The sequence below is a fragment of the Mesoplodon bidens genome (assembly GCF_964165515.1).
Source record: "Mesoplodon bidens genome assembly, chromosome: 6".
Lineage (NCBI taxonomy): Eukaryota > Metazoa > Chordata > Mammalia > Artiodactyla > Ziphiidae > Mesoplodon > Mesoplodon bidens.
Window position 1 is genome coordinate 26,812,350 of NC_138162.1, and position 26,524 is coordinate 26,838,873.

The window sequence follows — 26,524 nt, forward strand, 5'->3', positions numbered from 1 at the left end:
TATCACTGCATATACTTGAACATTAGAACCCACTATGTGGCTTCCCCAGAGAGGTGTATTTGCCCAGTTTTGCCAAGAAATTAATTCTATCAGACATTGTAGTAATAAGCAGGCTCTTTCCCATTCCATGAGCATTCAAGTTGCTATTTGCCATGAATACAAGACCTAAGAGAGGCTTGAGAGATGTGGTTAAAATAGCTTCTACAGAAAAAGGATTTGTGTGGTTTCAACAATGAGCATTTTCTGAAAATATCGATAGGCCCAGCCCTGTAACTCTTAGATGGCGAGGCACTCGTGCCACACCCAGGTTTCTTCACTTCTAACCAGATGCAGTTGCAGCTTAACAGCTTTACCTGTTAATAAAAGTAATAATGATTACTTATATTAATATAGTGCTTTATAGCTTACAGAATTCTTGTACATTAAATTTGTACAAAACCCAATGAAGTAGACAGGGCAACTATCCTTAAACCCATTTCATGCAGGGGAAAATAACACAGAGAGATTAACTTGCCTGAAATCACACAGCTAGTAAGGGAGAGTTGGCACATGAATCTCAGTCTTACCCAAAGCCAGGGCTCCTACCATTGCTTGGTTCAGGGGAATCAGCCCTCCAGCCATGCTTATGCTAAGAGGCTCTCTCCAGATGCCAGCACCATCTGATAGGCCAGCATGGAACAACCTTGCTTCTTTTTCCTGACTTGTATGCAACATGTAATTGTTGGTGGCAAAAGTCACCGGGCCCCCAAGTCAGCTTTTGTCCTAACTCAGTGCTTTTTCCGTTGTGCCGTGTCATTTCCAGTGATTGTTAAGAGAGTGGTACCAAGCCACCAGCATCAGTTCTGCAACATAGTTCAGTAAAAATCTTCCTGTTATTCTCCAAGCTAAACACAGCAGAGCATACCAGTATCCTTCTAAATCCTTGAGAAAGTTAAGAAAATTAGTTGGCCCCAAGCCTACACCAGGACGATGAACAAGAATGGCACTAGGGCAAAGCTGGGTTAAATCGGTACAACAGCAGGACACGCTAACTTAACCTCCTTTTTCTGTGGAAACCATTTTAATCACATCTCTCAAACCTCTCTCAGTCCTGTATTCATGGCAATGGCAACTTGAATACTCATGAATGACAATGAGCCTGCTTTATTTCTGCAATGTCTGACAGAATTAATTTCTTCTTGTTAAAAATTGACAACTAAAACTCTGTGGAAGCCACATAGTGGGGTAGGGAAAAAATCCCTCAACTGCCAGGACTTAAACTTTCCAGGCCCAGAGGCAGGTCTGTGCCGTATTGCGCAAACAGACGCATTCAGTGCTGAGATGCTGAAGCCATGGAACATTCAGGTCTTTGAAGTTACTGCCCTTGATCTGGTTCTCTGCACATCAAGCAATCTTTTGATCACTTGGTTTCTTACTGGCCTTTTTTTTTTTTTTTTTTTTTTGCAGTGGTTATCTAGGTTTCTCATTTGCAGAAGTCCCCATTCTTGGGTCTTAGATCTGGCTTGGGAGGGCTCCAGGGTATATCTCTGACCCACAACAGCCCTTCAGAGATTTGCACCAGCAATGTATGCCTTGGGTCTTTTCTTCCCTGGGTGAAACAGCCCCGTTCCTCCAGCCCTTCCTTTGGAGACCCTCTTTACCCTGTGGTGCATAGGACCCAAAGCAGAGGTTGTCAAAGATCTGATCCCCAGTTGGCTTTCTTACATTTTTATACTGTGAGCCTCTGGGGAGCTGCAAAAATTGCTCTAGAAGAGACAGTACAAGCCAGACTAATTGGTAGCCCATCAAAAGCTGTTGTCTGGCTGATTTCCCTTAAGATAATAGAAAAAAAAAGGGGGGGGGTGGAAATGTGGGACTAGTTTATACATTAAGATTCTGCTATCTTAATAAATTTCCTGCTAAAATATTACTTGCTGTGTCACGGACAGGATTTTTTTTCTCTTTAAATTTTCATGTAAAGTAGAATAACATTGGTTCTTTTTCTTGTATTTGTTTCCTAAACTTTACAAAAATAGGTCAAGTGTATAGCATGGCCTACCATAAAGGTTAAAGATCTTTGACATTCTGTAATAAATTAGTTGGAGAAAAAACACTTAAATTTTAGGACAGTTATTGAGTCTAAGGGTTCAGGACTAAAAACTACGCTAGAAGCTAGCTTGAAATGCTGTTAATGGTTACTTTAATGTAGTCTTACCACTTTTTTCATATGACCCAATTACTTTTTTAAATGATGGAAGAAGACTGAGTAAAATTTTTAAAAATGATTTGTGAGATGAACTTTACAGGAAGAAGTAAAGCTGCTGAATTCCAGCTCAGCTCTGTGTATAGAAAGCTGTTAGCACGTAACCTTGGATAAGTCACTAAGCTCTCTGCCTCAGTTTCCTTATCTACTAAATAAGTGCATTGCCCTCATTAAAGTGAGATTCCTTCAAGTTCTTACATTATGAGCAGTGGTTCTGGTCCTTTTCCCCCAGGGAAACACACAAACACACGCGGGATCATATTCTATTCTGAGGAGCTGTATCGTGTGTGTGTGTGTGTGTGTGTGTGTGTGTGTGTGGTTGCTTTTTGTTTCAAGGCAGCAGTACAGATAAAATAGGATGCAGCTTATATATAATTCCCAGTTCTAATCCCTTTTCCTCGGTGATCACTACTTTTACATTCAAGAACCACAGCTCTGGAGATCTGCACATTTGTGGGCTGTGTGCCACCTGGAAGATTTTTTTAATGCAAAATGCATCCATTTTTATTTTTATTTTTATTTTTATTTTTTTTCTTTTTGCGGTATGCGGGCCTCTCACTGTTGTGGCCTCTCCCGTTGCGGAGCACAGGCTTCGGACGCGCAGGCCCAGCGGCCATGGCTCACGGGCCCAGCCGCTCCGCGGCATATGGGATCCTCCCAGACCGGGGCACGAACCCGTATCCCCTGCATCGGCAGGCGGACTCTCAACCACTGCGCCACCAGGGAGGCCCTCATCCATTTTTAAAAAACATTAATTTACTTCTATTCATCAGCTGAGTGTGTAATTATATATTCTCATGATTACATTCTTTCTCCAGAATCTGCTTACTGAGTTCCACCAGAATGAAAAAATAACCCCTTGCAAACCTCCCCCCTCCAGAAAAGTCTTCAGAAGGCAGAGCTCCCTTACCTGCTGGCCATCTTGATCACTCTAAAAGGCTAGATCCCCTGTTTGTCCTGTGACTGCCTTTTTGGGAAGCCCAGAAAGGTCTTCAGTGACAAGGTTTGCCCAGGGGCTGATTGCACAGTGGCTTCTTGGAACTGAAAAGGAAAGGGGTTTGGTGTCCTAAAAGCAGGAGAAATGACTGCTCAAATAACAAAGTCTAGGTTATCACCTCAAAGCTTCTTTTGATGGCAATGATATCCATGCAAATGCCAAGCCAGGCAACCCCACACGCCTGTCTGTCTGAAGGACCAATATATTCTCTTAAATCACTTCTGTTCATCAGTGCCAGTAAAAAGAGCAGCTCTCCCTCTGCCTGCCAGGAGCACGGCTATTAGATCAATTAGCAGCACCTCAGCCACCCGGATGCTTCCACCTTCTTCTGAAAAGCAGCCTTCCCACAGACAGATCACACTGAAATGGCACTTGCTAGCATCCATGTGAATCCCAGGCACTGATGATGACAGGCTGTCCAGCTCGCCTGTCGACTGCAGTGCAGTACACACAAGTGTCAGCATTTGGCAAAGCCTGTAACAAGGCCAGAGTCAAATGAGAACATTCGAGCTGTACAGGAGTCAGCACGAGCCATCTGACCACTTCCTCTGGATTGCAGTCAGTGGGAACCTATCAGAGAGGCAAGCTTGGACCCCAGATCAGGGGCTTCACCACACAGGATGAAAGACCTTCAGAAGGGGAATTAAGGGACTTCCCTGGTGGTCCAGTGGTTAAGACTCTGTACTCCCAATGCAGGGGGCCAGGGTTTGATCCCTAGTTGGGGAACTAGATCCCGCATGCACGCCGCAACTCAGAGCCTGCATGCTGCAGCTGAGAAGTCCACATTGCCACAACTAAGAAGCCCACATGCTGTAGTGAAGATCCCGTGTGCCACGACTAAGACCCGGCACAGCCAAAATGAATACATAAGTAAATATATTTTTTTTAAAAGGTGGTGGGGAGTTAAGTTGACAAGACTTTATATTAAAGTGTGACTCGGATATCTGTCATCTGGGACTTTCCTCTCCCTTGAGATATAAATAAGCTTTGCTTCAGATTGCACAGTCTGTGGAAATCTGAATTCTATGACTTCTTGGGGGCTTGGGGTCTCTGCCTCAGCTCTTGGTTCCATTCCTGGGACCGTAGCCCTACAACTTGTCAGGTTGCCTATAAAAAAGCATGTATGAGCGTGGGAGGCCTTCCGAAAAGCTGGTGCCATTGAGGAGACTCACACTGCATATCCTCTAATGGCATAGTTAACGGGCCACACGAGACTTTCCTATTCTCTTAAGCTTTGCTACTCAGGGTGTGGCCAGAGGACCAGGAGCACCTGTAGGGCCTGGGTGCTTGGGAGAAATACAGACTCTTGAGCCCCACCCCAGCCCCAGTAAATCAGAATCTAGGTTTTAGTAAGATCTCAGGAGATTCCATTCATTAATGAGTGCGGATCACAGATCTGAAGTCCTTTTCTGTCCCCTCACCCTGGACGATTCTCTGCCCTGCCCTTGCTCCACGCAGCACCCAATCTTTCACCTTCTCTTTCTTCCCCCTCCCTTCTCTCCTGTTCTTTCATCTCTTCCCTCCCTGTCAGGAGCCACAAACAAATTCTTTGTGTCCTGACAGAGCAGACCTCTTTTCTAGAGCCTCAAAGCCAGTCACCACCTAGGCCCTGAGGGTCTCACCTTCTACCAGCCCTCAACCCTGTCCCCAAGCTTACTGAGGTATTTGTCTAAACAAGGCCCCCCACTAAGAGGGACCCTGATACCAGCTACTCTGATAAAAGAAATATTTCCATCTCATTACATAACACAGCCCCGATTTTATAAAGACATTCCAAACAGACCCTTAAATCAATTCAGGATTATTAGCCATCATGTAAGTGTTAGACCTGGGGAAACTGAGTCTTCGGCAGGAAAGTGACTTATCCAAGGTCTTTTTGTGGTTACTGGCAGAGGCAGGACCAGAAGAATTCTTAGACTTCCCAGTACAGTGTTCTCTTCACTATACCTCTAATTATTCTACTTTAAACTGCACCTTTAAATGGCAACCAAATTCTCTTCCTGAGCAGCAAATATGTATTGGGTGCCTGCTGTTTATAGCAAGCATTGTTTAAAGCTCAGAAGAGGGCTTCCCTGGTGGCGCAGTGGTTGAGAGTCTGCCTGCCGATGCAGGGGACACGGGTTCGTGCCCCAGTCCTGGAAGCTCCCACGTGCCGCAGAGCGGCTGGGCCTGTGAGCCACGGCCGCTGGGCCTGCGCGTCCGGAGCCTGTGCTCCGCAACGGGAGAAGCCACAACAGTGAGAGGCCTGCGTACCACAAAAAAATAAATAAATAAAAGTGAATGAATGAATGAATATATGTATGTCAGAAGAAGCAAAACAGACCCAGTTTTTCCATATCCTCTCCTTTGCCCAGACGGCTCCCTCAGACTAACATCCTCATTCCCACCTATCTGCCTGGCAAACTCCTACACATCTTTGAGAATCAACAGTTGGGACCTTCTTCCAGGTTCCTCCACAAAATTAATCACTACTTCCTCTGTGCAAGCACGTTATTATAACATTTCTTCCATCATATGTTAAGCCTTTGTTGTCCTAGCTGTTCCGCTCTGGGTAGAAGGTTCAAGGGAGGGCCGAACTCCGTGGTCCTCATCACTGTATCATCAGTGCCCAGCACAGGAGAGGCGCAGAAAATGTTCGTTTTCATCCTCTTTTTTTTCCCTTGGATATCCCTACAAATTAATGACATCAGTCAAACAAATCCTGTCCTTAACTCAGCCACTTCGTCCTTAGGCACCTGGCCCCTTTCTGGACCTGCGCTACCTCGGCCCATCTGCCTCACCCGGCCACTCATTTCTAGTCTTGGCCTCCCCTCTCTATTCTGTTGCTACCCAAAGGTTGCAGCTTAGCCACCAGCTACTTGTGTATGATTTCTTGAAAATCACCGTACCTTCTGGACCTCATCTGTAAGTTGAGTGGGTTTGACGCATAAGCTAAGAGCTCTCGATGGCAGTGTTACGAGATTATAACACACCTGTGAGGTGTGTTACAATCAGCTGTGAGGTGCTTTGTAATTTTTTCATGTAATTGTTAAGGTTTACCAGTGGTCTTTTTAACGAATAGAGAAGATTAAGGGTTATCCCTCTGGCCCTCATTCTCAGTTGCATTCTGATGTGCTTTCTGGAATAGGAGAAAAGGGGTGTAGTTACAGGTAGTTCCAGGGATCACACACACTTGGGGCACACACACCTTGGGATCCTCTTATGTCTCACCAAAAAGTTCCATGTCATGTGTGTCTCAACTGCGCACAGGTTGATCTATAAGATTCTTCCTGCCTCCATCATCCTTTGAGCTATAAGACCTGGATAGAGGACAGGAAATTGTGAAATTGTGAAAATCCTGAATTTCCAAATCCCCCCTGTGTTGTGGTAGCTCCTTCTAAAGTTTAAATCTCACTCAGGAACACTTGAACAGGTAATGAACGCTCTTAATTTTTTCCTCTTCCCCTTTGGCTTTGCTCCCAGGAAGCGAGAAGAAGAAAATAGGCGAAGAGAGGCAGAACAGCAGAAGGGAAGGCTGAGCCCAGATTCCTGCAGACCCCAAGCTCCTCCCTGTCTGCCCAGCACCCAGGCTGAGCCCCGCAGGCAGAACTGGGCGCCCAGCAAACAGCCTCCCTGCAGCGACAAGGCCCAGGGCCCTGAGCGGAAAGCCTGTAGACGGTCTCCAGGCAGAGGGTCTCCAAGCAGAGGCCCCCAGAAGGAGCAGCATCTCTCCCCAGACTTGCAGAGAACAGATCCCAGAAAACCAAATGGTAGGTGTATCGCCTTGTTATTCAGTGCTAACCTATGGACTGTGGGCTCTTTGGATTCATGTATTTAGACCATTTACATTTAAGGTAATTATGTCAGCACTTAAGTCGGCCATTTTATTATTTATTTGCTCTTTATTTCCTCTGTTTCTCTTTTCTTCCCTTCATTAACCAGACTCTCATGATGTGACGGCCCTGTTGTATTTCCTCAAGTTCTTTCTTAGCTTTGGGACCTTTGCACATAACAATCCTTTTATCTATATGGACAAAAAGTACCTCTTATTTTTCAGCTCTCAGAGTGAATGCTCCTTCCTCTGTACAGCCATGCCTTCCCACTAAACAAGGCTCTGTTTTCCTGCTGTATGCTCCCATAGCTTTCTTGTATTTCCCCATTATAAGGATCATCACCTTTCACTGTTATTACTGGCTTACTTGTCTATTTTTTCCACTAGACTATAAGATCTGTAAGATCAGGGTTGCTTCAGTTATCTACTGCTGTGTAACAAACTACACTAAAACTAAGTGGCTTACAATAACAGTTTATTATTTCTTATGATTTTATGGGTTGGTTGGGCAGTTCCTCTGCAGGCTTCTCCTGCTCTCACTCATGTGGCTACATTCACTTCAAGGTCAGTTGAATTGGATGGTCTAAGATGGACTGACTTGAATGTCTGGCAGTTGATGCTGGCTATCAGCTGGGATTCCTCGACTCTGTTTTACCTGGCCTTTCATCCTCCTATAGGCTAAACTGGCTTTCTTACACAGTGGTCTCAGGACATCATTCTAAGAAAGCACAGGAAAAGCTATAGGACCCTTGAGGGATAGGCTCTAGAATGTGCACGCTACATTCTATTGATCAAAGCCAAGTTATGTGACCATCCCAAACTAAATAATATGGAGAAATAGATTCCATCCTTATGCGTACTAGGATGGGAGTGATTTGGGGCTATTAAACAATCTATCACAGTTCCTTCTGGTCACAGGTTATTCACATTTCTCCCACATGCAAAATATTCTCACCCTTATCTTAGGACCCCAAAATCTCATGCCAATTATCACATCAAGTTTGAAGTCTGGGATCTTGAGACCGGTGTCGTGTCCAGATGTTGTTGAGGTTCCCCAGGTGTGAATCTTTCTGATTCAGAGACCAATGGACAAAACACACATCAACCACACACACATCCAGCAAGCAGTGGTGAGACAGGAACAGAATAACCACAGGAGACATTCCTGTTCCAAAAGGAGAGAAATAGGAGGTACATAGCAGTCACTAGTCCATAGCAATTCTGAAAGCCAGCTGGTTATACATTAGCAGGGCCCCTACTCTGAGGTATGAAACGTGCCTTGATTAGGGTCTGGTTTTACTCCTATGTGTGTTTTCTACTCCGTTGTTCTCCTTGGCTCTGGGCTCTGCCACCTGGGTTCTTGGTTCTGCTCTCTGAGAAGTCTTCCTTTTCCTTGAGACACAGCCCATGTTTGCAGCTGAGTAGACTTCTTAGCCTGTTTCCTGCATATAGGAAATTGGGGCCCCAGAGGCTCCTTTTCATTTGGGACCGCCTCAGTAGTTCAAGCTGGTGGCAGTCTCAGTGATACAATTATCTCAAACACTTCATGGGTCTTCTATGAATCTGACTGGGTTCACTCCATGTTCCAAAACCACATCCATAATTATTTTTCAAATAGGCCTCTCTCTACTTTGGGTGGCTCAGGCTGCTGTGGAAAAATGCCCTTGAGATTCTTAGAGGTTCTTTTGTCTAGCTGAGAGGCCTACAATGTACCATCTTTAATATTTTTGAGGTCTTAATAAAGGGTTGCACAGCCATACTCTTGATTTGATCTTTATCTCTAGGTCACATCTTACTATATGAGACTCTTCTGTTGGCAAGAAAAAATGAAAATTTAAAACAGTTTTCTAACCCAGCACACTCTGTGCTCTTTATATTTACTCTAAATTCTGCTTGCAAGCTGAGTAGTTCTTTGTTTCTTTCTCCCCATACCTTATTATATGCAGCTTAAAAAAGCCAGTTGAGGGCTTCCCTGGTGGCGCAGTGGTTGCGAGTCTGCCTGCCGATGCAGGGGACACGGGTTCGTGCCCCGGTCCGGGAAGATGCCACATGCCGCAGAGCGGCTGGGCCCGTGAGCCATGGCCGCTGAGCCTGCGCGTCCGGAGCCTGTGCTCCGCAACGGGAGAGGCCACAACAGTGAGAGGCCCGTGTACCGCAAAAAAAAAAAAAAAAAATTAAAAAAGCCAGTTGATATTTTCTTCAACATTCCACCTAGAAAGCTCCTAAGCCACATCTACAAGTTCATTAGGTGTATTTTCTATCTTCCAAGTTACTGCAGATGACAATTTTGCCAATTATCCTGCCATCGAATTACACAGTTCACTTTTCTCCAGACTCCAATAGCAATGTCTTCTCTGCTCCTCCAGACCTCACTAATAGTTTCTTCATTGCCTTTCTAGCTTCTGCTCACCAGCCCGTTCCAAAGGCCACGCTCTGATTTTTTGTTAGGCCAGCATGTCTCTTTTTTAGGTATCCGTTTCTGTGTTATCTCTAGCGGCATAACACACTACCCCCCAGACTAAGTGGCTTACAACAATGGTTTATTATTTTTCACATTATTATTTTTCACCCATTATTCTTTGGGTTGGTTAGGCAGCTCCTCTACTGGATCAGCTGGGCTTACTCCTGTGGCTGCTAGAAGTTTGGCCAGGCGCGAAAGTCCCGATGGCTCCCTTCACATGTCTGGTAGTCGGTGCTGGCTGTTGGCCAAGGTGTCTCAGTTCTCTTCTGTGTATGACCTTTCATCGTCCAGCAAATTCGACCCTCTTCCTCGCGTGTTCTTCTCAGGGCAGTGCTCTGAGGGAGAGAAGGTAGGAGCTACAGGTCCTCTTGAGGCCTGGCCTCCAGAGCTGTTACATCACGTGTACCAGATTCTGTTGATCAGAGCAGTTCGCAAGGCCAGCCCAGCTCAAGAGAGTGGAGACGTAGACATACTGCAGAATCACACTTGGAAGGTGAGCGGATCCTAGGGAAGGAAGACTCTTTGACCTTTAAACAGTCTCTCAGAAGGAGCAATATGTCTCTTACTTCTCTATCCCAGCAGGCTGCCTGGCACATAAGAGATGTAATAAACATTTGTTGAACGTATACTAGCTAAGTGCTTGAGATTTGGAGATTGTTAAACATGACACAAAAAGTATTCATTGGGTAAACACATTTTCTGTAACAGAGTCCCACTTTGATGGCAAAGCTTTGCTTCTACGTAGTTCACCACATCAACTTACGCACGCATTTATTCAACAGATATGTTTTTGAGCCCATTACTATGTGCCGGCCATACTGAATTATAACTAAGACTAAGGACCATACCATCAGCATTTTCTTACAGCAGTGAGCACAGTATTGGTTACATAGGTAAATATTTCTTGACCTGACTCCTCTCTTAGAAAGCACCTGTTGAAAGTTTGATTGGTTTTGGGTTTACTCTGTACCCCCAAGGATTATACTTAATTCCTGCAACTTCAAGTAGACAATGGTTTTCCCCCAATCCAGTGCTCTACAGAGCAGAGAGAAGGGGGAGCATAGTTATTTCAGACTACTTACGACTACACAGGGTAATTGTGTACCTTGAGACAGTTATGCTGCAAAGCTAGTCACATCTACTGTGGACCTGGTCACATTCAGGTAGTTACCTCACATCCTGAGAAGTCCATGAAGATTGGTTTTTTCATAACCAATCCTTTTGTCCTTAATTTACTGATACTACTGATAGTTAGACTTCCTGTCCTCACTATTGGTTTAAAGGTGAACTAGTGCATGGTTTTATAATGATTTTCAAGCCATGGAGGGCTCATGAAATGAATTCAGTGGATTGGACTAGGATAATTTTCATGGAACAGACTTCAATAGAACCTATCAAAGTTCATTGCACATTATAAAGGTAGTAAGTTCTGTTGCAGTTATATGTCTATGTACATAGGGGTGTGTGTGTGTGTGTGTGTGTATACATGCAGATGAGTATACTGGGCCACAATTTAAGATTTATTTCTTGGTATGGGTTATTGTCAAAAATTTTTGAAAATTACTGTTCTAGAACAGTTGAGAGGCAGGAGAGCTCCTCATTCATTTGAGGGCAGGAAGTGGTGTCCTGAATAAGGGACCTCTGGGAAAAGCCAGATTCAGATATGCAAACAGGCTCAGAGAAGCCCAGCATCCAGACTTTGGGGAGAGTTGGAGGAAGGGAGGCCCGTGAGCCTGATTCAGGTGTAAGGAGAGGCAGCTCCAGTTTCATGGGCAGCCTTTGCCCTTGCTGACCTGCCCAAGAGGCCAGAGTACAAAGGAAAATAGGGAGATACTTCTAAGAATCAAGACTGGACATTGACCAGGGCTTCTCCAGTATAGTGTTCCCAGGAAACCCAACATAATTGGGCAAAGGACACCCCAAGCCACATTATGTTTGGCCACATAAAGAAGGGTCACAGCTGCCTCAGCTGATCAGTGATCGGGCAGTATAGCCTTTGCAGCATGGGCATCCTAGCAGGAAGCCAGAGAGGGGAAACGTTGACCCCTTCTTCTTCTCCATTATCCTATTTCATAAATTAGAGCCTGAGGGTTGTTAGAGAGCATCTAGTTCAGCCTCCTCAAAACAGGTCAGCACCCTGAGGCCCTGCGGGAGGGGCTTGCCTAAGGTCTCTTAACAGGCGATTGCTTTCTTCTTCCTTATTCTTCCCTTTTTGTTGTTTACAGTGTGTATAGAGCATAATGGCTAAGTGTGTAAGCTTTAGACCCTACCACTTACTAGCTATACAATCTTGAGCAGGTTAGGTAGCCTCTCCAGGCCTCCTTTTCTTTATTTGTAAAAAAAAAAAAAAAAAAGAGTGAGAGATAATAATGCCTGTCTTAGAAAATTGCGACCATTAATGAGATAACCCATGTAAAGATTTAAACACAGTGCCTAAAGTACTCTATAAGTATGAGCTGTTACTATAATTAACCTCATTACTATTTCAAAGGGGGGAAGGAAAGAGGGGAAGGAGACACTATTTAGAAAGACCGCTGTGACTGGGTGGAGGATGGATTTGGAGGGCCACATAGGGCCTATACTAAGGCACAGTAGCAGCAGGGTGATGAGAAGCGGATGGACTTGAGAGGTAGAATTGCAATGACTTGGCAACAGACTGCTTGTGGGAGGTGGTGGAATAAAGCTGTCTTTGAGTCAGTGTGGTTTTCAGGAGAGTCTAGTGGAGGAGAAACTCACTTTTTTAAAGGCCATCCCTGATGTTTTCTTATTCTCACCATATGGGCTGCCAGGGCTAGTGGGTATGATTGGTGGGAGTATCAGGGGGCCCTTACATTTGGCACATGTGCAGTGGCTAAGGCAGCAAACTCTATTACCATCTAGATACCAGAGACTCCTTGACCTCTTTTCCTTACCCCAGTTATGTATATTCAGCTATTTACTATGTCCTTATTTAGGTGTCCCAAAGGCATCTCAAACTCATCCTGTCCAAGACAGAACTAATATGATTTCATGTAAAACTACTCCTGATATTGGCTAATATCCAATACTTATCCATCTGTATGTCCATCCCAGGAGTAAAAATCTGATCATTATCTTCTTTTCCTTTACCGCCCAAAATCCAGTCTGTCACCGGGTCTTGTCACCTTTACTTCCTAAATAGCTTTCAAATCATTCTTTGTATCTCATCCACCACCACCACATAGTCTGCCTAACATTTGCTTACCTTCATCTCTAACTTGGACTGTTGCAGTAGCTTCCTAACTGGTCTTACTTATCTACTCTGACTCCCCTAATCCATTTTCCTCTCTGTGAGCATATCAGTCCCTTCAGTATGAAATCCCATCATATTCCTCCCCTCCCCAAGGCCCTGGAATCAACCACTTCTCCAAGGAACCTGGTTCCTTTTGTTGGAGATGGTATTAGAATCCAAGATCTGAGTGCTAGGTGTGTATACTACTCTTGGACTGTCATTGCTCCTAAGCCCTTTCAGCAGAGAGAACTGAGAAATATTTATATCTATTTGTGCACCTATCAAGTGTACATGTGTATTACACACACACACACTGATTTCACACTGTTACCTCCAATTCCATTCAACACCACAGGGTTATTCTAGCTTTTATCTTTTTATTTGAAATTTTTTTCTCCAATAGTGAAAGACCTGGCTCCCATTATCTATGATATATGTGGTTATTTGTTCAATCCTCATATACACGTAAAGTAGATTCAGAATTGCCAACCCATACCCCTTTGAGAAATAAATTTACTAACTAGAGCATAGTATTTACATACATTTCTTTTTGTCCTTAGTCTTACAGTACTCAGCCAAAATATGATTTTATAAAGTTACTTGGGTGAGTTCCCTTCTTCTCCACCTTTTTAGTGTGGTTACCTGATCTAATTTTGTAATAGTGTTAGGTTTATTTGTTATTGTTTTTATTCCATTTTGGTTTCTTTCCCACATCCTAGCTGATTCTAATTGCTGTTCTTTTTTTTTTTTTTTTTTTGGTAGTTGGGTACTTTAAACAGAAAATGACATTTTCTCACAATTATAAAATTACTTAATGTACATTACCAAAAAATTAAAATCAGAGAAAAGAACAAAGAAGAAAAAATTAAAATCCTCCTTAATCTTAAAATAAACAACTATACAAACTCTTCTACTAGAACTTTTTTTTTTTTTTTGCGGTACATGGGCCTCTCATTGCTGTGGCCTCTCCTGTTGCGGAGCACAGGCTCCAGATGCGCAGGCTCAGCGGCCATGGCTCACAGACCCAGCCACTCCGCAGCATGTGGGATCCTCCCGGACCAGGGCACGAGCTCGTGTCCCCTGCATCGGCAGGCGGACTCTCAACCACTGCGCCACCAGGGAAGCCCTAGAACTTTTTTTAATTCAGAAAATTGTGGGCATCCTGTTTTGAGATGTTCTTACATAATTTCTTTGTTTTCAACAAAAATGTTAGTAGCTGCTTAGCATTATATCAGATTATGAAAACAGCATGCTTTGTTTAATCATGCCTGTGTTGGACATATAAACTAAACAGCCTTTCATATAAGTTTTTGTATATACCTCTAATTTTTATGGCTCTTTAAACATGCTGCCAGGGACTTCCCTGGTGGCGCTGTTGTTAAGAATCTGCCTGCCAATGCAGGGGACACGGGTTCAACCCCTGGTCCAGGAAGATCCCCCATGCCGCAGACCAACTAAGCCCATGCACCGCAACTACTGAGCCTGCGCTCTACAGCCTGCGAGCCACAACTACTGAGCCCATGTGCCACAACTACTGAAGACCGCGCACCTAAAGCCCATGCTCCACAAGAGAAGCCACCGCAATGAGAAACCCGCACACCGTAATGAAGAGTAGCCCCTGGTCACCACGACTAGAGAAAGCCCACGTGCAGCAACGAAGATGCAAAGCAGCCAAATAAATAAATAAATAGAAAATTTAGACAATAAATAAAAGATAGATAGAAAATAAATAAAAGAAAATTTAAAAACAAAAACCCCCAAAAAAACATGCTGCCAGATTTCTTTCCAGGAAGGTTGCAGACGTTTGTTTCACCCTTTCAAAAGCAAAACCCAGAAAACTCTCTCCAAACACTTAGGCAAATAATGGTTTTACTAAACCCTAGTTAGTAAGATGGAATTTTGTCATATTTTTATTGGCTTTGTGTATCTATTTTCTGGATTATTCACTGATGTCCGCTGTCAATTTTTATATTGGTTTTTCATTTTCTTAGTATTTCTAAAAGCTCTTTATATAATAAGGATAGTAACCTTTCTCTATCATATATAATGAACTTTTTTTGTTTACCTTTTAATTGTTTCATTTTTTTCTTCTGAGATTTTTTTCTTTGTGGTTTTATGCCAAGAAAAGGTTTTTCCCACTTTAAGATCTAATAACCACATATACTTTCTAATTTTTACTATCTATATTTCGTTATATAGTGAGGTTGGAATTGAATGATTTCTTTTTAGAGAATAAACAGTTGTTCTAGCCATAAACATGGAATAATTCGGAGCTGCAGCTCTGGCAGTAGGCTTGTGAATAATGGCTTCTGAAGGAGTATAGCATCACTCTCTGGGGTCATACCCAGGGCCTGTGAGCACCTCATCTCCTGGGTCCACAAATTCAAAATGCTATCTTTATTGTTTATTTTCATATATGGGAATATTTTTAGCATTCTATTCTTTCTCACTGATCTATCTCTACTAATACCTAAATCACATTATCTTTATTATTACTAGGTATTAGTATCTAATGATATCTAGCCGTCTCTTTATTATTTTTCTTTTTTCTCTTCTTTTTAATAGAGTTTACTTTTTAGAGCAGTTTTAAGTTCACAGTAAAACTGAGCAGAAAGTACAGAGAGTTCCCACATAATCCTCCTCCCACACATGTACATACTCCCCAACATCAACACCCTATACCAGCGTAGCACGTTTGCTACAATTGATGACCTACACTGACACATCATTATCACCCAAGTCCAATTTACATCAGGATTCACATCTGGTGTTGTACATTCTGTGGGTTTTCACAAATGTATAATGACTTGTATCCTGCATTGTGTCATACAGAATAGTTTCACTGCCCGTATTAGGGGTCTCCAGAGAAACAGAACCAGTCAGATAGATAGATAGACAGACAGACAGACAGACAGACATAACGGGAGATTTGGTATAGAAATTTGCTCACTTGATTATGGAGGCTGAGAAGACCCACAGTCTGCCATCTGTAAGCTGGAGACCCAGGAAAGTTGGTGGTGTGATTCAGTGAGTCCAAAGGCTTAAGAACAGGAGAGCAGATGCTATGAGTCTGAGTCCAAAGGTTTGGAAATTGAGGGGCTAAGGGTATAAATCCTGGTCCAAGTCTAAAAGCCTGATAAACAGGAACACCTGTGTCCAAGGGCAGGCGAAAATGGATGTCCCAGCTCAAGCAAAGAGCACAAAATCACCCTTCCTCCACAGTTTTGTTCTATTTAGGCCCTGAACAGACTGGACAGTGCCCACCTGCCTTAGTGAGGGTGATCTTCTTTACTCAGACTGCCAACTCAAATGCTAATCTCTTCCAGAGACACCCTTACAGACACACCCAGAAATAATGTTTTATCAGCTATATGGGCATCCCTTATACTAGTCAAGTTGACACATAAAATTAACCATCACACTGCCCTAAAAATCCGCTGTGCTCTGCCTATGCATCACTCTCCTCCCCAAACCCCTGGTAACCACTGAGCCATTTAGGATCTCCATAGTTTTGCCTTTTTCCAGAAGGTGATATAGTTGGAATTATATAGTATATGGCCTTTTCAGAGTGGCCTCCTTCACTTAATAATATGTATTAGTAATATTCATGCAAGTAAAGTAATATTTCACTTAATAATATTCTGCATGGCTTGGTAGCTTATTTCTTTTTGGTACACATTTCACTTTTAGCTCATTTTCTTTTAGTTTATTTCTTTTTATTGCTGAATAATATTCCATTTTCTGGGGACTTCCCTGGTGGTCCAGTGGTTAAGACTCCGTGCTTCCACTGCAGGGGGCTGGGGTTCAATCCTTGGTAGGGGAACTAAGATCCCACATGCCATACAATGCAGCCAAAAAAAAAAATAAAATTCCATTGTCTGGATGTACCACAATTTATTTATCTGTTCACCTACTGAAGGACATCTTGGTTGCTCCAAGTTTGGACAATTATGAATAAAGTTAGTATAAACATCCATATGCAGGATGTTGGGTGGACATAAGGTTTTAATTCATTTGGGGAAATACCAAAGAGCAAGATTGCTGGATTGTATGGTAAGAACATGCTCAGTTTCATAAGACACTGCCAAACAGTCTTCCAAAGTGGCTGCACCATTTTGCATTCCACCAGCAATGAATGAGAGTTCCTGTTGCTTGTCACCCACATCAGCATTTGGTGTTGTCAGTGTTTTTGATTTTCACCATTCTAGTAGATGTGTAGTGGTATCTTCTTGTTTTAATTAATTGGTTTTTTATTTTGTTTTGTTTTGGTGTGTGTGGAACATTATAATGGTTATTATAAGAGTCAGAGCTATACAGAAAGGTTTACTCAGAGAAGTATTGCTCCCTCCCCATCCTACTACTCAGTTTCCATTTCCCTCTTCTTTCTATCCCTTTCCCACTCCATCCCTATAGGGATCCAATCTCTTCAGTTGCTAGATTATCCTTTCTATATTTCTTTTGTACAAATGAGCAGATACAAATATATTCTTTCTTTTTTTAAAAACCATACCAGTTTTTTTTGTTTGTTTGATTTTTTTTTTTTTTTTGGTTGAGTCAGGTCTTAGTTGCAGCCGGCGGGCTCCTTAGTTGTGGCATGTGGGCTTCTTAGTTGTGGCATGCATGTGGGATATAGTTCCTGGACCAGGGATGGAACCCAGGCCCCCTGCATTGGGAGCGCAGAGCCTTAACCACTGCACCACCAGGGAAGTCCCAGGTACAAGTATATTTTCTTATATCCTCTTGTTTCTTACATGAAGAGTAGTATAGTTTATATACTCTTTTGCACTTAAGAATAGTTATTTTAAAGTCTGTTTCTGAAAACACATTATCTGGATAAGCAGATAATGTGTGTCTGTTTTATTGTCTATTCTCTCTCCCTCCCTCCCTCTCTCAATTTTGTCTCATCTCCCTGTATATTTTTCACTAAGGACTGGATCACTGAATATAAAAAAATTAGAGAAATAACTAGAAGCCTCGCATGATATTAATTCCTCCAGGGAGGATTTACATTGGCTTCTCTCAGGCATTCAGGAGCAAGAACAATCCAAGGTCACCTTAATCCAGTTTCCAAAACTGAGATGATACAGAGCTGGGCTTCAGTCCCTGCAAGGTCAATCCACGGCCAGTGGACCTTTTTTCCTAAGACATAGCCTTCCAGAGTCCCAGTCCAAAACAACGCTTCTTGGCAGGATCTGGACTCCAAGTTTTGTCCTCCAAACCTCAAGAAGCCTCATTTCCCTAGGGATATGTGGCCCCAAATGCCTTGCTCATCTCCTGGTTGCCTGATTCTCTTGGATCTTGGCCCCATATTTTTTTTCTGCCTTGTTAGCTCTTTGATGCCTTCAAACAGGTAGTTTGTAATATTTTGTTTAACTTTTCTATTGTCCTTTTTGGTGAGTATGCTTCAATTCTGCCATTATGGAAGCAGAAGTTCCTTCACTGTTTTTCACATTGAGACTAAAATTTTTATTTTATATGTTGTATTTAGTTATTGAAAAAATATATATATATATATTCTTTTCTCAAATTCTAAATTTCTTTTATGTGTTTAATGAGTGCGTATGTGTGAGTGTGCATACACACTGTTCTATTAGCTAAAATTCTTGTTGATCTAATCTTCCTATTTTCTCTATTAACTATTCCTCATGGTAGATTGTTTCCTTGTGTATTTTGTAATTTGGGATTGTGAAGTTATTTTCAGGAGGTCCCCTCTGTGCAGGCTGAGTTGAGGTCATGCCATCCTAAAGCAATATTGTGTTTGCTTCTAAGAGGCACCCTGCGATACCACCATCCTGAGACTAGTTTTTATATTAATTTTTCCTACAGGCTGAGAATAAATGAATACCAAACCCATGTGAGGCACAGCACTTTGGTTTCAAATTCTCATGCATGACTCTTTACCCCATCCCGAACCCAAGCTGAGACAAATTTCCTTGTCATCTTCCAGTGCTGGGAAGATGCTTTATCTGGACCATCATTTCCCAAGGGTCTACCACCTCAAGAGTCCTGGCTTCATGCAGGGTCCTGTTTCCAGTTAACTTTCTGCCTGCAAGGCTCATTTTCTGTTCTTATCTGGATGTTAAAACAGCCAGTTATTTAATAAGACCAGCCGTTGCCCCACTTCACCGCTACCACTTGCCCGACAGTCGCTGGATCAGCTCACAAGCTTATCACTCGGGTTCTCAGTTTTCCCTTTGTTTTTGGCCCCCAGGAATTTCCTTTATTTTCTTGAAGGCACTATGGTGCTTTTAAAGTAATGTTTATTATAAATATTTTAGTCAGCATTTCTAGGTATTTTTTTATAATATATTTTTTTTAATTTTATTTTATTTTTGGCTGCATTGGGTCTTCCTTGCTGCGCGCGGGCTTTCTCTAGTTGCAGCAAGCAGGGGCTACTCTTACTTGCAGTGCTTGGGCTTCTCATTGCAGTGGCTTCTCTCGTTGCAGAGCATGGGCTCTAGGCGTGAAGACTCAGTAGTTGTGGCGCACGGGCTCTAGAGCACAGGCTCAGTAGTTGTGGCACATGGGCTTAGTTGCTCTGTGGCATGTGGGATCTTCCTGGACCAGGGATCGAACCTGTGTCTCCTGCATTGGCAGGTGGATTCTAAACTGCTGCACCACCACCAGGGAATAGGTCTTTTTTTTTTTTTTTTTGGCTGAACCGGGTCTTAGTGGCGGCATGCGGGATCTTTTAGTTGCAGCATGTGGGATCTAGTTCCCTGACCACGGATCGAACTCGGGCCCCCTGCATTGGGAACGCAGGGTCTTAACCACTGGACCACCAGGGAAATCCCATTTCTAGGTATTTGTAGGGGAAGGCTTTCAGGTTATCTAACCTACTGTTGCTAGAAATAGAAGTTAAACAGTTTTTTCCTAATCGTAATCAGCACTGTCATGGTGATAGAAGAGGACAAGTCTGAATTTTTTTTTTTTTTTTTTTTTTTTTGTGAACAGTGAGCAGAACTGCCCTACTATGCAAGTTTTGGACAATAAAGATTCTTCCCCTTCTTCCTTGTCTCCCCAAGAAACATCCAGAGAACATTCTAAAGGCCGATCTGCCTGTGTCCACTTCAGCCCCAGTGAAGGCAGTGATGGAAACAGGCGTCCAGGAGCCTCCTCTGTTGAGAAGTCCAGAGGTGAGACAGTTGGCGAGCAGCAGTGTGACAAGGGGAAAGGCTCCTTGAAGCAGCCCTCCTGTGTCAGGGCGTCTGGGCCTGCTGAGGAAGGAGAGGACCCCAGTTGGGCAGCTGCAAGCCTTCCACAGCAGGACGCCCACTGGAAGCCCAGCCGGCGGCAGGATGCAGCACCCAAGGCCAAATGTGCCTCCCAGAAAAGGCGCAGCCAGGAGCTCAGAGGAGGGAGGCGCTCCCCGGCTGGGTCCAGCCGGCCTGGCAGTGCCAAGGGGGAGGCCATCCATGCTGGGCAGAGTCCTCTCCACCACCGGACACCAAGAAACACAGTGACGCAGGACAAGCTCGCAGGAGGGACCTACTCAGATTTGCCATCGAGCACAGAGGTGTTGAGGTCAGGAGTCAGGAAGCTGGGTACATCCGCCCTGTTGGAGGACACTCAGCTATCTAAGGAGACTGATCCAGCACCTGGTCCCCTCTCTGGGCAGAGTGTGAATATTGACCTTCTCCCCGTAGAGCTGCGGCTGCAGATAATCCAGAGAGAAAGAAGCAGGAAAGAGCTGTTTCGCAAAAAGAACAAGGCAGCAGCGGTCATCCAGCGGGCCTGGAGAAGGTAGGAAGATGGGATGCCACAGCATCTTTTTGGCTCTGTGGCTGTCCTAATCCCCCTGATGTGATACCCCCTGTGCTCTGTGATACTTTCTAGTGAATTCAATATGCTGGCATGACAAGGCCAATTTAATTGAGCCTACTCATGAGAGTCAGTCACACACGTGTAGATCTTAGTAATTTATATTGGGTAAGATATTTGGAAGGTGTTTTTACCCAGAAAGATAGGAAAGTACCCAGGATAGCCTGGTGTAAATGAAAAACCATGAAGCCTAAGTTTCAGGGGAAGCTCTAAGAGGTTATCTGACCTTGAGCAAATCACTCAGCCTCCCTGACCCTCAGTTTCCTCCTCTGTAAAATGGGATTTAACAATTGCTGCACCCGTCCTGTTCATGTGACAGGTTGCTAGAATGAGATAAAGTGTGCTTTGTAAATTCTAAAGCACTACACATTTAAGATATTTTATTTTCCTTCTTTACTACACAGGAATTAGATACAGTGGATTAAGTGACTGAAATTTATCACAAAAACCTGAGCCTCAACCAAGCTCAGATGTGGGGTAGGAGCTGGGAGTGGTGGAGGAGGCTTACCGAAACACTGAGGTGAACACCACCAGGGGATAATTCTGGGACGACTGGAAGAGTGCTTTGCTGCAAGTTTTCACATATCTCACAATCTCCTTCACACTGCAGGCCCCACGAGGGCCTCCATCCAGATTAGGCCTTTCAGTGAGGACCACGCCCAGGGGAGGGCCGGACCGTCGGCCCCAGGTGGGGGTCATGTGGTCTCCATCTCCGGAGAGAGGGAGTTTTACGGGGGAACAAAGCAAGCAGATCACTGCGAGTGCAGGTGTGCCCCTGTCAGGAGATAAAAGGGCCGAAGAAACCCTGCTGTTGGCAGAGGGAGAGCTGAGCGGCTTGTGAGGTCCAGGGAGAGGCCTCAGGGACTGACATGCCAAAGTCTCCTAACCCAGAGCTGGGCGACCTGCACGGCCTTCGCTATAGTGCGTCCTCACATCTGTTCAGGCTCGTGGCTGTTTACAAAGTCGTCTCATGCCTGACCCCTTTGCTCTCCCAACCATTGCCAGGAAGCCGTCACGATAGGGATTAGCGTCCCTGTTTTTCAGACAAGCAGTGGTCTCAGGAAAAAAGACCTGTCCTGATGGTCAGACCCAGCACTCGAAGTTCTTTCTGACTTGAGTCCAGGGGCCTTTCCCTTACATTCTCGGTAAAGGTAGTGTCTGCCGTGGTCAAAATAATGGAGGCGGAGGCCGACCTCGCGCTCTGCACCTCAGGACAGGCTGGAGGACAGGCTGCCTGGATGGTCTCTCATGCATCAAGGTAATGTTGTTATGGGGGACGTTGTTGTTAGCACTGTTACTCATACTGGTAGTTGCGTTCATCAGGCACTTGGGCCGGACACTGTTCTAAGCAGTTTTACGTGTATTAACTCATTTAAATCCTCAGTCACCCTGTGAGGGATACTGGGATTACTGTTCTTCTCCCCATTCCACGAGTGAGGAAACTGAAGCACAGATAGGTTCATCAACCTCAGGCTACAGAGCCAGTGCGTGCCAGTGCTGGCCTGCAGCTGAGACCGTCGGCCTCTGAAGCCACGGATGGGAAGGGTCCCTGCTCCCCCTCCTTGGGGCGTTCTGCCAGGACGTGCACTGGCTACCATCCCAGAGGAACTTTTTGTGAAGTATTTCAGCTGACACCTGGGGTCCAAACAAGCCCACGAGGTTTGCCACGTCAGGCCCCACAGCTGCTCCTCAGCTGCAGCACCTCCCCATCACACTGTCCTTTGACTCCTTTGAAGAGTCAGCAGCTGACAGGTCCTGTCAGTAAGTGTCCATAACAGCAAATGAGCCTTCAGTCATTCCCCCCAAGAACAGTGGACTCATATCTGGGGAGGCAATTACACAGGCCCCCTCTGGCTGCACCACTGTGCAATTCCGAGTCCCGGGACGTCGACTCCCAAAGGGCTTCTGGGAAGCTGCACACCGTGGCAAGTCCTGTGTCTGGTGACAGTAAAAATCCTTTTATTGATTCCGCTATGGCCATATGTCTTCCATTTGAAGCACAGGAGCCCTAAGTGCTGTCCGGGGACAGTGTGTGGTGTCCGACAGACCTCAGGGGCACCAAGGGCTGGGGTAGGGAACGGGGCTTGGCACACGACCTCCCATAAATGCAGGCCGCCGTCATAGGAGACGTGCCCGGGGGCGGCGGGGAGGCAGGCTGACTGGAAAACGCACAGGATGCGGTGAGCAGATTGAACCTGGGGCCCAGAGAAAATGAAGCTTTGTCTAAGCGTCTGAGTTTTATTACCAGTCAAGACTTGACTATTTTAAAGGTTGAAACTGGATACTGGACAAGCTAGGCTGGGCTGGAAAGTTGCTGTGGTGAAGAGGAGTTGCTGTGTAAGGCAATTCCCATCGGGTCCTCTCCAGCATGTTCTGAGGTGAATAAACAAGGTTAGGCTAGACCATAACAAGCACCCTGCACCCCGGGCTGAAAGGGATGATTGGGTGTGCTCAGATTCTCAGCAAACCAGGTGTGCACGTTCTCCCTGAGAAGGGGAGAACAGAGGCTGTGACTGACCACTAGGACCATGAGACACAGCCTCGGTCTCCATACCAGAGTCGATGAGGTGGCAGCTGTGCCCCCCAAAAGCCGGAGCTGTTAGAGCTTCAGCCAACACCCAGGCTTCCCGACAAGTCCTCTGCCCACAGAGCGGGGGTGTGGAAGAACTGACTGCAGAGCAATATTGTCCTGTTAACTCTCGCTTCTCTCTACACTTGGCTTTTTGGAAATGTGGTACATGTTCTAGTAAAGGGGTGCCATGGTTTGTCACGCTCCAGGAAAGGAAAGGAAGAATTATGTAGTTCGACTGAAATCAGCCTTTAGAGCAGGAGGGAGGGGCTGCCCCAAGCACTGCAAGGAGCTTCGAGCATTTGGGAAGGTTATGTCCCGGTTGGTGTATCGTAAGATCAGGCACAGGGCCTGCTGCTCTCTGCACCCTGTGGGCTCACCAGTAGTCAATCAGCCATGGATCATGAACACTGGTGCAGCTTTCCTTAGGAGGCTCTGAAACATCTGTGCTCAATAAGAGGTTTGGGAGTGCACATGGGATAAAACACCATCAGAAAAGCACTAGAGGTAAATATAGCCATCATCCTGGTGCCCCTCCCCTCTCTCCCGCCCCAGGCTCTGCCCTCCAACACATTGATCTTAGTAAAATTCAGCTCTTACATTTGCCACTATTCTTTTTCTTTTTACAACTTTATTGGAGTGTAATTGCTTCACAATGGTGTGTTAGTTTCTGCTTTATAACAAAGTGAATCAGTTATACATATACATCTGTTCCCGTATCCCTTCCCTCTTGCGTCTCCCTCCCTCCCACCCGCCCCATCCCACCCCTCCAGGCGGTCACAAAGCACCCAGCTGATCTCCTTGTGCTATGCGGCTGCTTCCCACTAGCTATCTACCTTACGTTTGGTACTGTATATATGTCCATGCCTCTCTCTCGCTTTGTCACAGCTTACCCTCCCCCCTCCCCATATCCTCAAGTCCATTCTCAAGTAGGTCTGTGTCTATTCCTGTTTTACCCCTAGGTTCTTCATGACATTTTTTTCTTAAATTCCATATATATGTGTTAGCATACAGTATTTGTCTTTCTCTTTCTGACTTACTTCACTCTGTATGACAGACTCTAGGTCTATCCACCTCATTACAAGTAGCTCAATTTCGTTTCTTTTTATAGCTGAGTAATATTCCATTGTATATATGTGCCACATCTTCTTTATCCATTCATCGGATGATGGACACTTAGGTTGTTTCCATCTCCGGGCTATTGTAAATAGAGCTGCAATGAACATTTTGGTACATGACTGTTTTTTTTTTTTTTTCTTTTTGCGGTATGCGGGCCTCTCACCGTTGTGGCCTCTCCCGTTGCGGAGCACAGGCTCCGGACGCGCAGGCCCAGCGGCCATGGCTCACGGGCCCAGCCGCTCCGCGGCATATGGGATCCTCCCAGACCGGGGCACGAACCCGTATCCCCTGCATCGGCAGGCGGACTCTCAACCACTGCGCCACCAGGGAGGCCCCATGACTGTTTTTGAATTATGGTTTTCTCAGGGTATATGCCCAGTAGTGGGATTGCTGGGTCATATGGTAGTTCTATTTGTAATTTTTTAAGGAACCTCCATACTGTTCTCCATAGTGGCAGTACCAATTCACATTCCCACCAGCAGTGCATGCCACTACTCTTAAAAACCCCTGATCATCCCCACCAAGTCCTTAGCAGTATTTGGCTGTTGGACCAGACAGCACTGATTTTGAATGTTGGCCTCTCCTAGCTCTAGCTGTTTGCCTTTTCCCCCTGATTTTTACTGTGATATAATTGACATATGGCACTGTATAAATTTAAGGTGTACAGCATAATGATTTGATTTACATATATTGTTAAATGATTACCACAGTAAGTTTAGTTAACATCCGTCATCTCACACAGATAAAAAGAAAAAGGTTTTCTTCCTTGTGATGAGAACTCTTAAGATTTACCCTTTAACAGCTTTCATATATACCATAAAGCAGTGTTAGCTACAGTCATCATGTTGTACATTACATCCCCAGTACTTATGTCTTACAACTGGAAATTTGCACCTTTTGATCACTTTCATCCAATTACTCTCCTCTAATAACCACAAATCTGATTTCTTTTTCTATGAGTTTGTTTTTTTGTTTTTGTTTTTGAAGATTTCACATGTAAGTGAAATAATACAGTAGTTTTCTTTCTCTGACTTATTTCACTTAGCATAATGCCCTCAAGGTCCATCCATGTTGTTGCAAATGGCAGGATTTCCTTCTTATTTTAGGCTGAATAACATTCTACTGTGTGTATATATAATATATATAATAATCTAATGTGTGTGTGTATATATGTATATATATATGTGTATATATATATATATATATATATATATATATATATATATATATATATTCCACAACTTCTTTATTCATCCATCAGTGGACACTTAGGTTGTTTCCATGTTCTGGCTATTGTAAATAATACTACTGTGAACATAGGGGTGCAGATGTCTCTTCATTTCCTTCAGATATATACCCTGTAGTGGGATTGCTGGATCATATGGTAGTTCTATTTTTACTTTTTTGAGGAACCTCCATAGTGGCTGCACTAATTTACATTCTCACTAACAGTGCTGGAGGGTCCCGTTTTCTCCACATTCTCACCAGCACTTTTCTCTTGTCTTTTTGATGACAACTGTTCTAACGGATGTGAGGTGATATCTCATTGTGGTTTTTTTGTTTTTGTTTTTGTGGTACACGGGCCTCTCACTGTTGTGGTCTCTCCCGCTGGGGAGCACAGGCTCAGGACGCACAGGCTCGGCGGCCATGGCTCACGGGCCCAGCCGCTCCGCGGCATGCGGGATCCTCCCAGACCAGGGCACGAACCAGCGTCCCCTGCATCGGCAGGCGGACTCTCAACCACCGCGCCACCAGGGAAGCCCTGTGGGGTTTTTTTATAGATTTATTTTTATTTTTGGCTGCGTTGGGTCTTCATTGCTACGCGTGGGCTTTCTCTAGTTGCAGTGAGCAGGGGCTACTCTTTGTTGTGGTACGCGGGCTTCTCAGTGCTGTGGCTTCTCTTGTGGAGCCCGGGCTCTAGGCACACGGGCTTCAGAAGCTGTGGCGTGTGGGCTCAGCAGTTGTGGCACACGGGCTTAGGTGCTCCACAGCATGTGGGATCTTCCTGGACCAGGGATCAAACCTGTGTCCCCTGCATTGGCAAGCAGATTCTTAACCACTGCGCCACCAGGCAAGTCCCTCTCACTGTGATTTTGATTTTCATTTCCTTGACGATAAGTGATGTTGAACACCTTTTTATGTACCTGTTGGCCATCTGTATATCTTGGGGAAATTTCTATTCAGGCTCCTTGCACATTGGATTATTATTATTTGCTTTCTAGTTGTATGACTTCTTTATATTCTTTGGATATTA

At 44.5% G+C, this 26,524-nt stretch overlaps 1 protein-coding gene across 1 annotated transcript in view; it reads left to right on the forward strand.

The window, feature by feature from the left end:
* The window catches only part of INVS (inversin), a gene marked incomplete at its 3' end in the record, with an annotated part of 154,852 nt that overhangs the window by 117,312 nt on the left and 11,016 nt on the right, over positions 1-26,524 (forward strand). Inside the window, 2 exon segments of the mRNA XM_081236598.1 lie at positions 6,702-6,988; positions 19,787-20,504. Of these exon segments, the coding sequence (XP_081092724.1) occupies positions 6,702-6,988; positions 19,787-20,504 (1,005 nt within the window).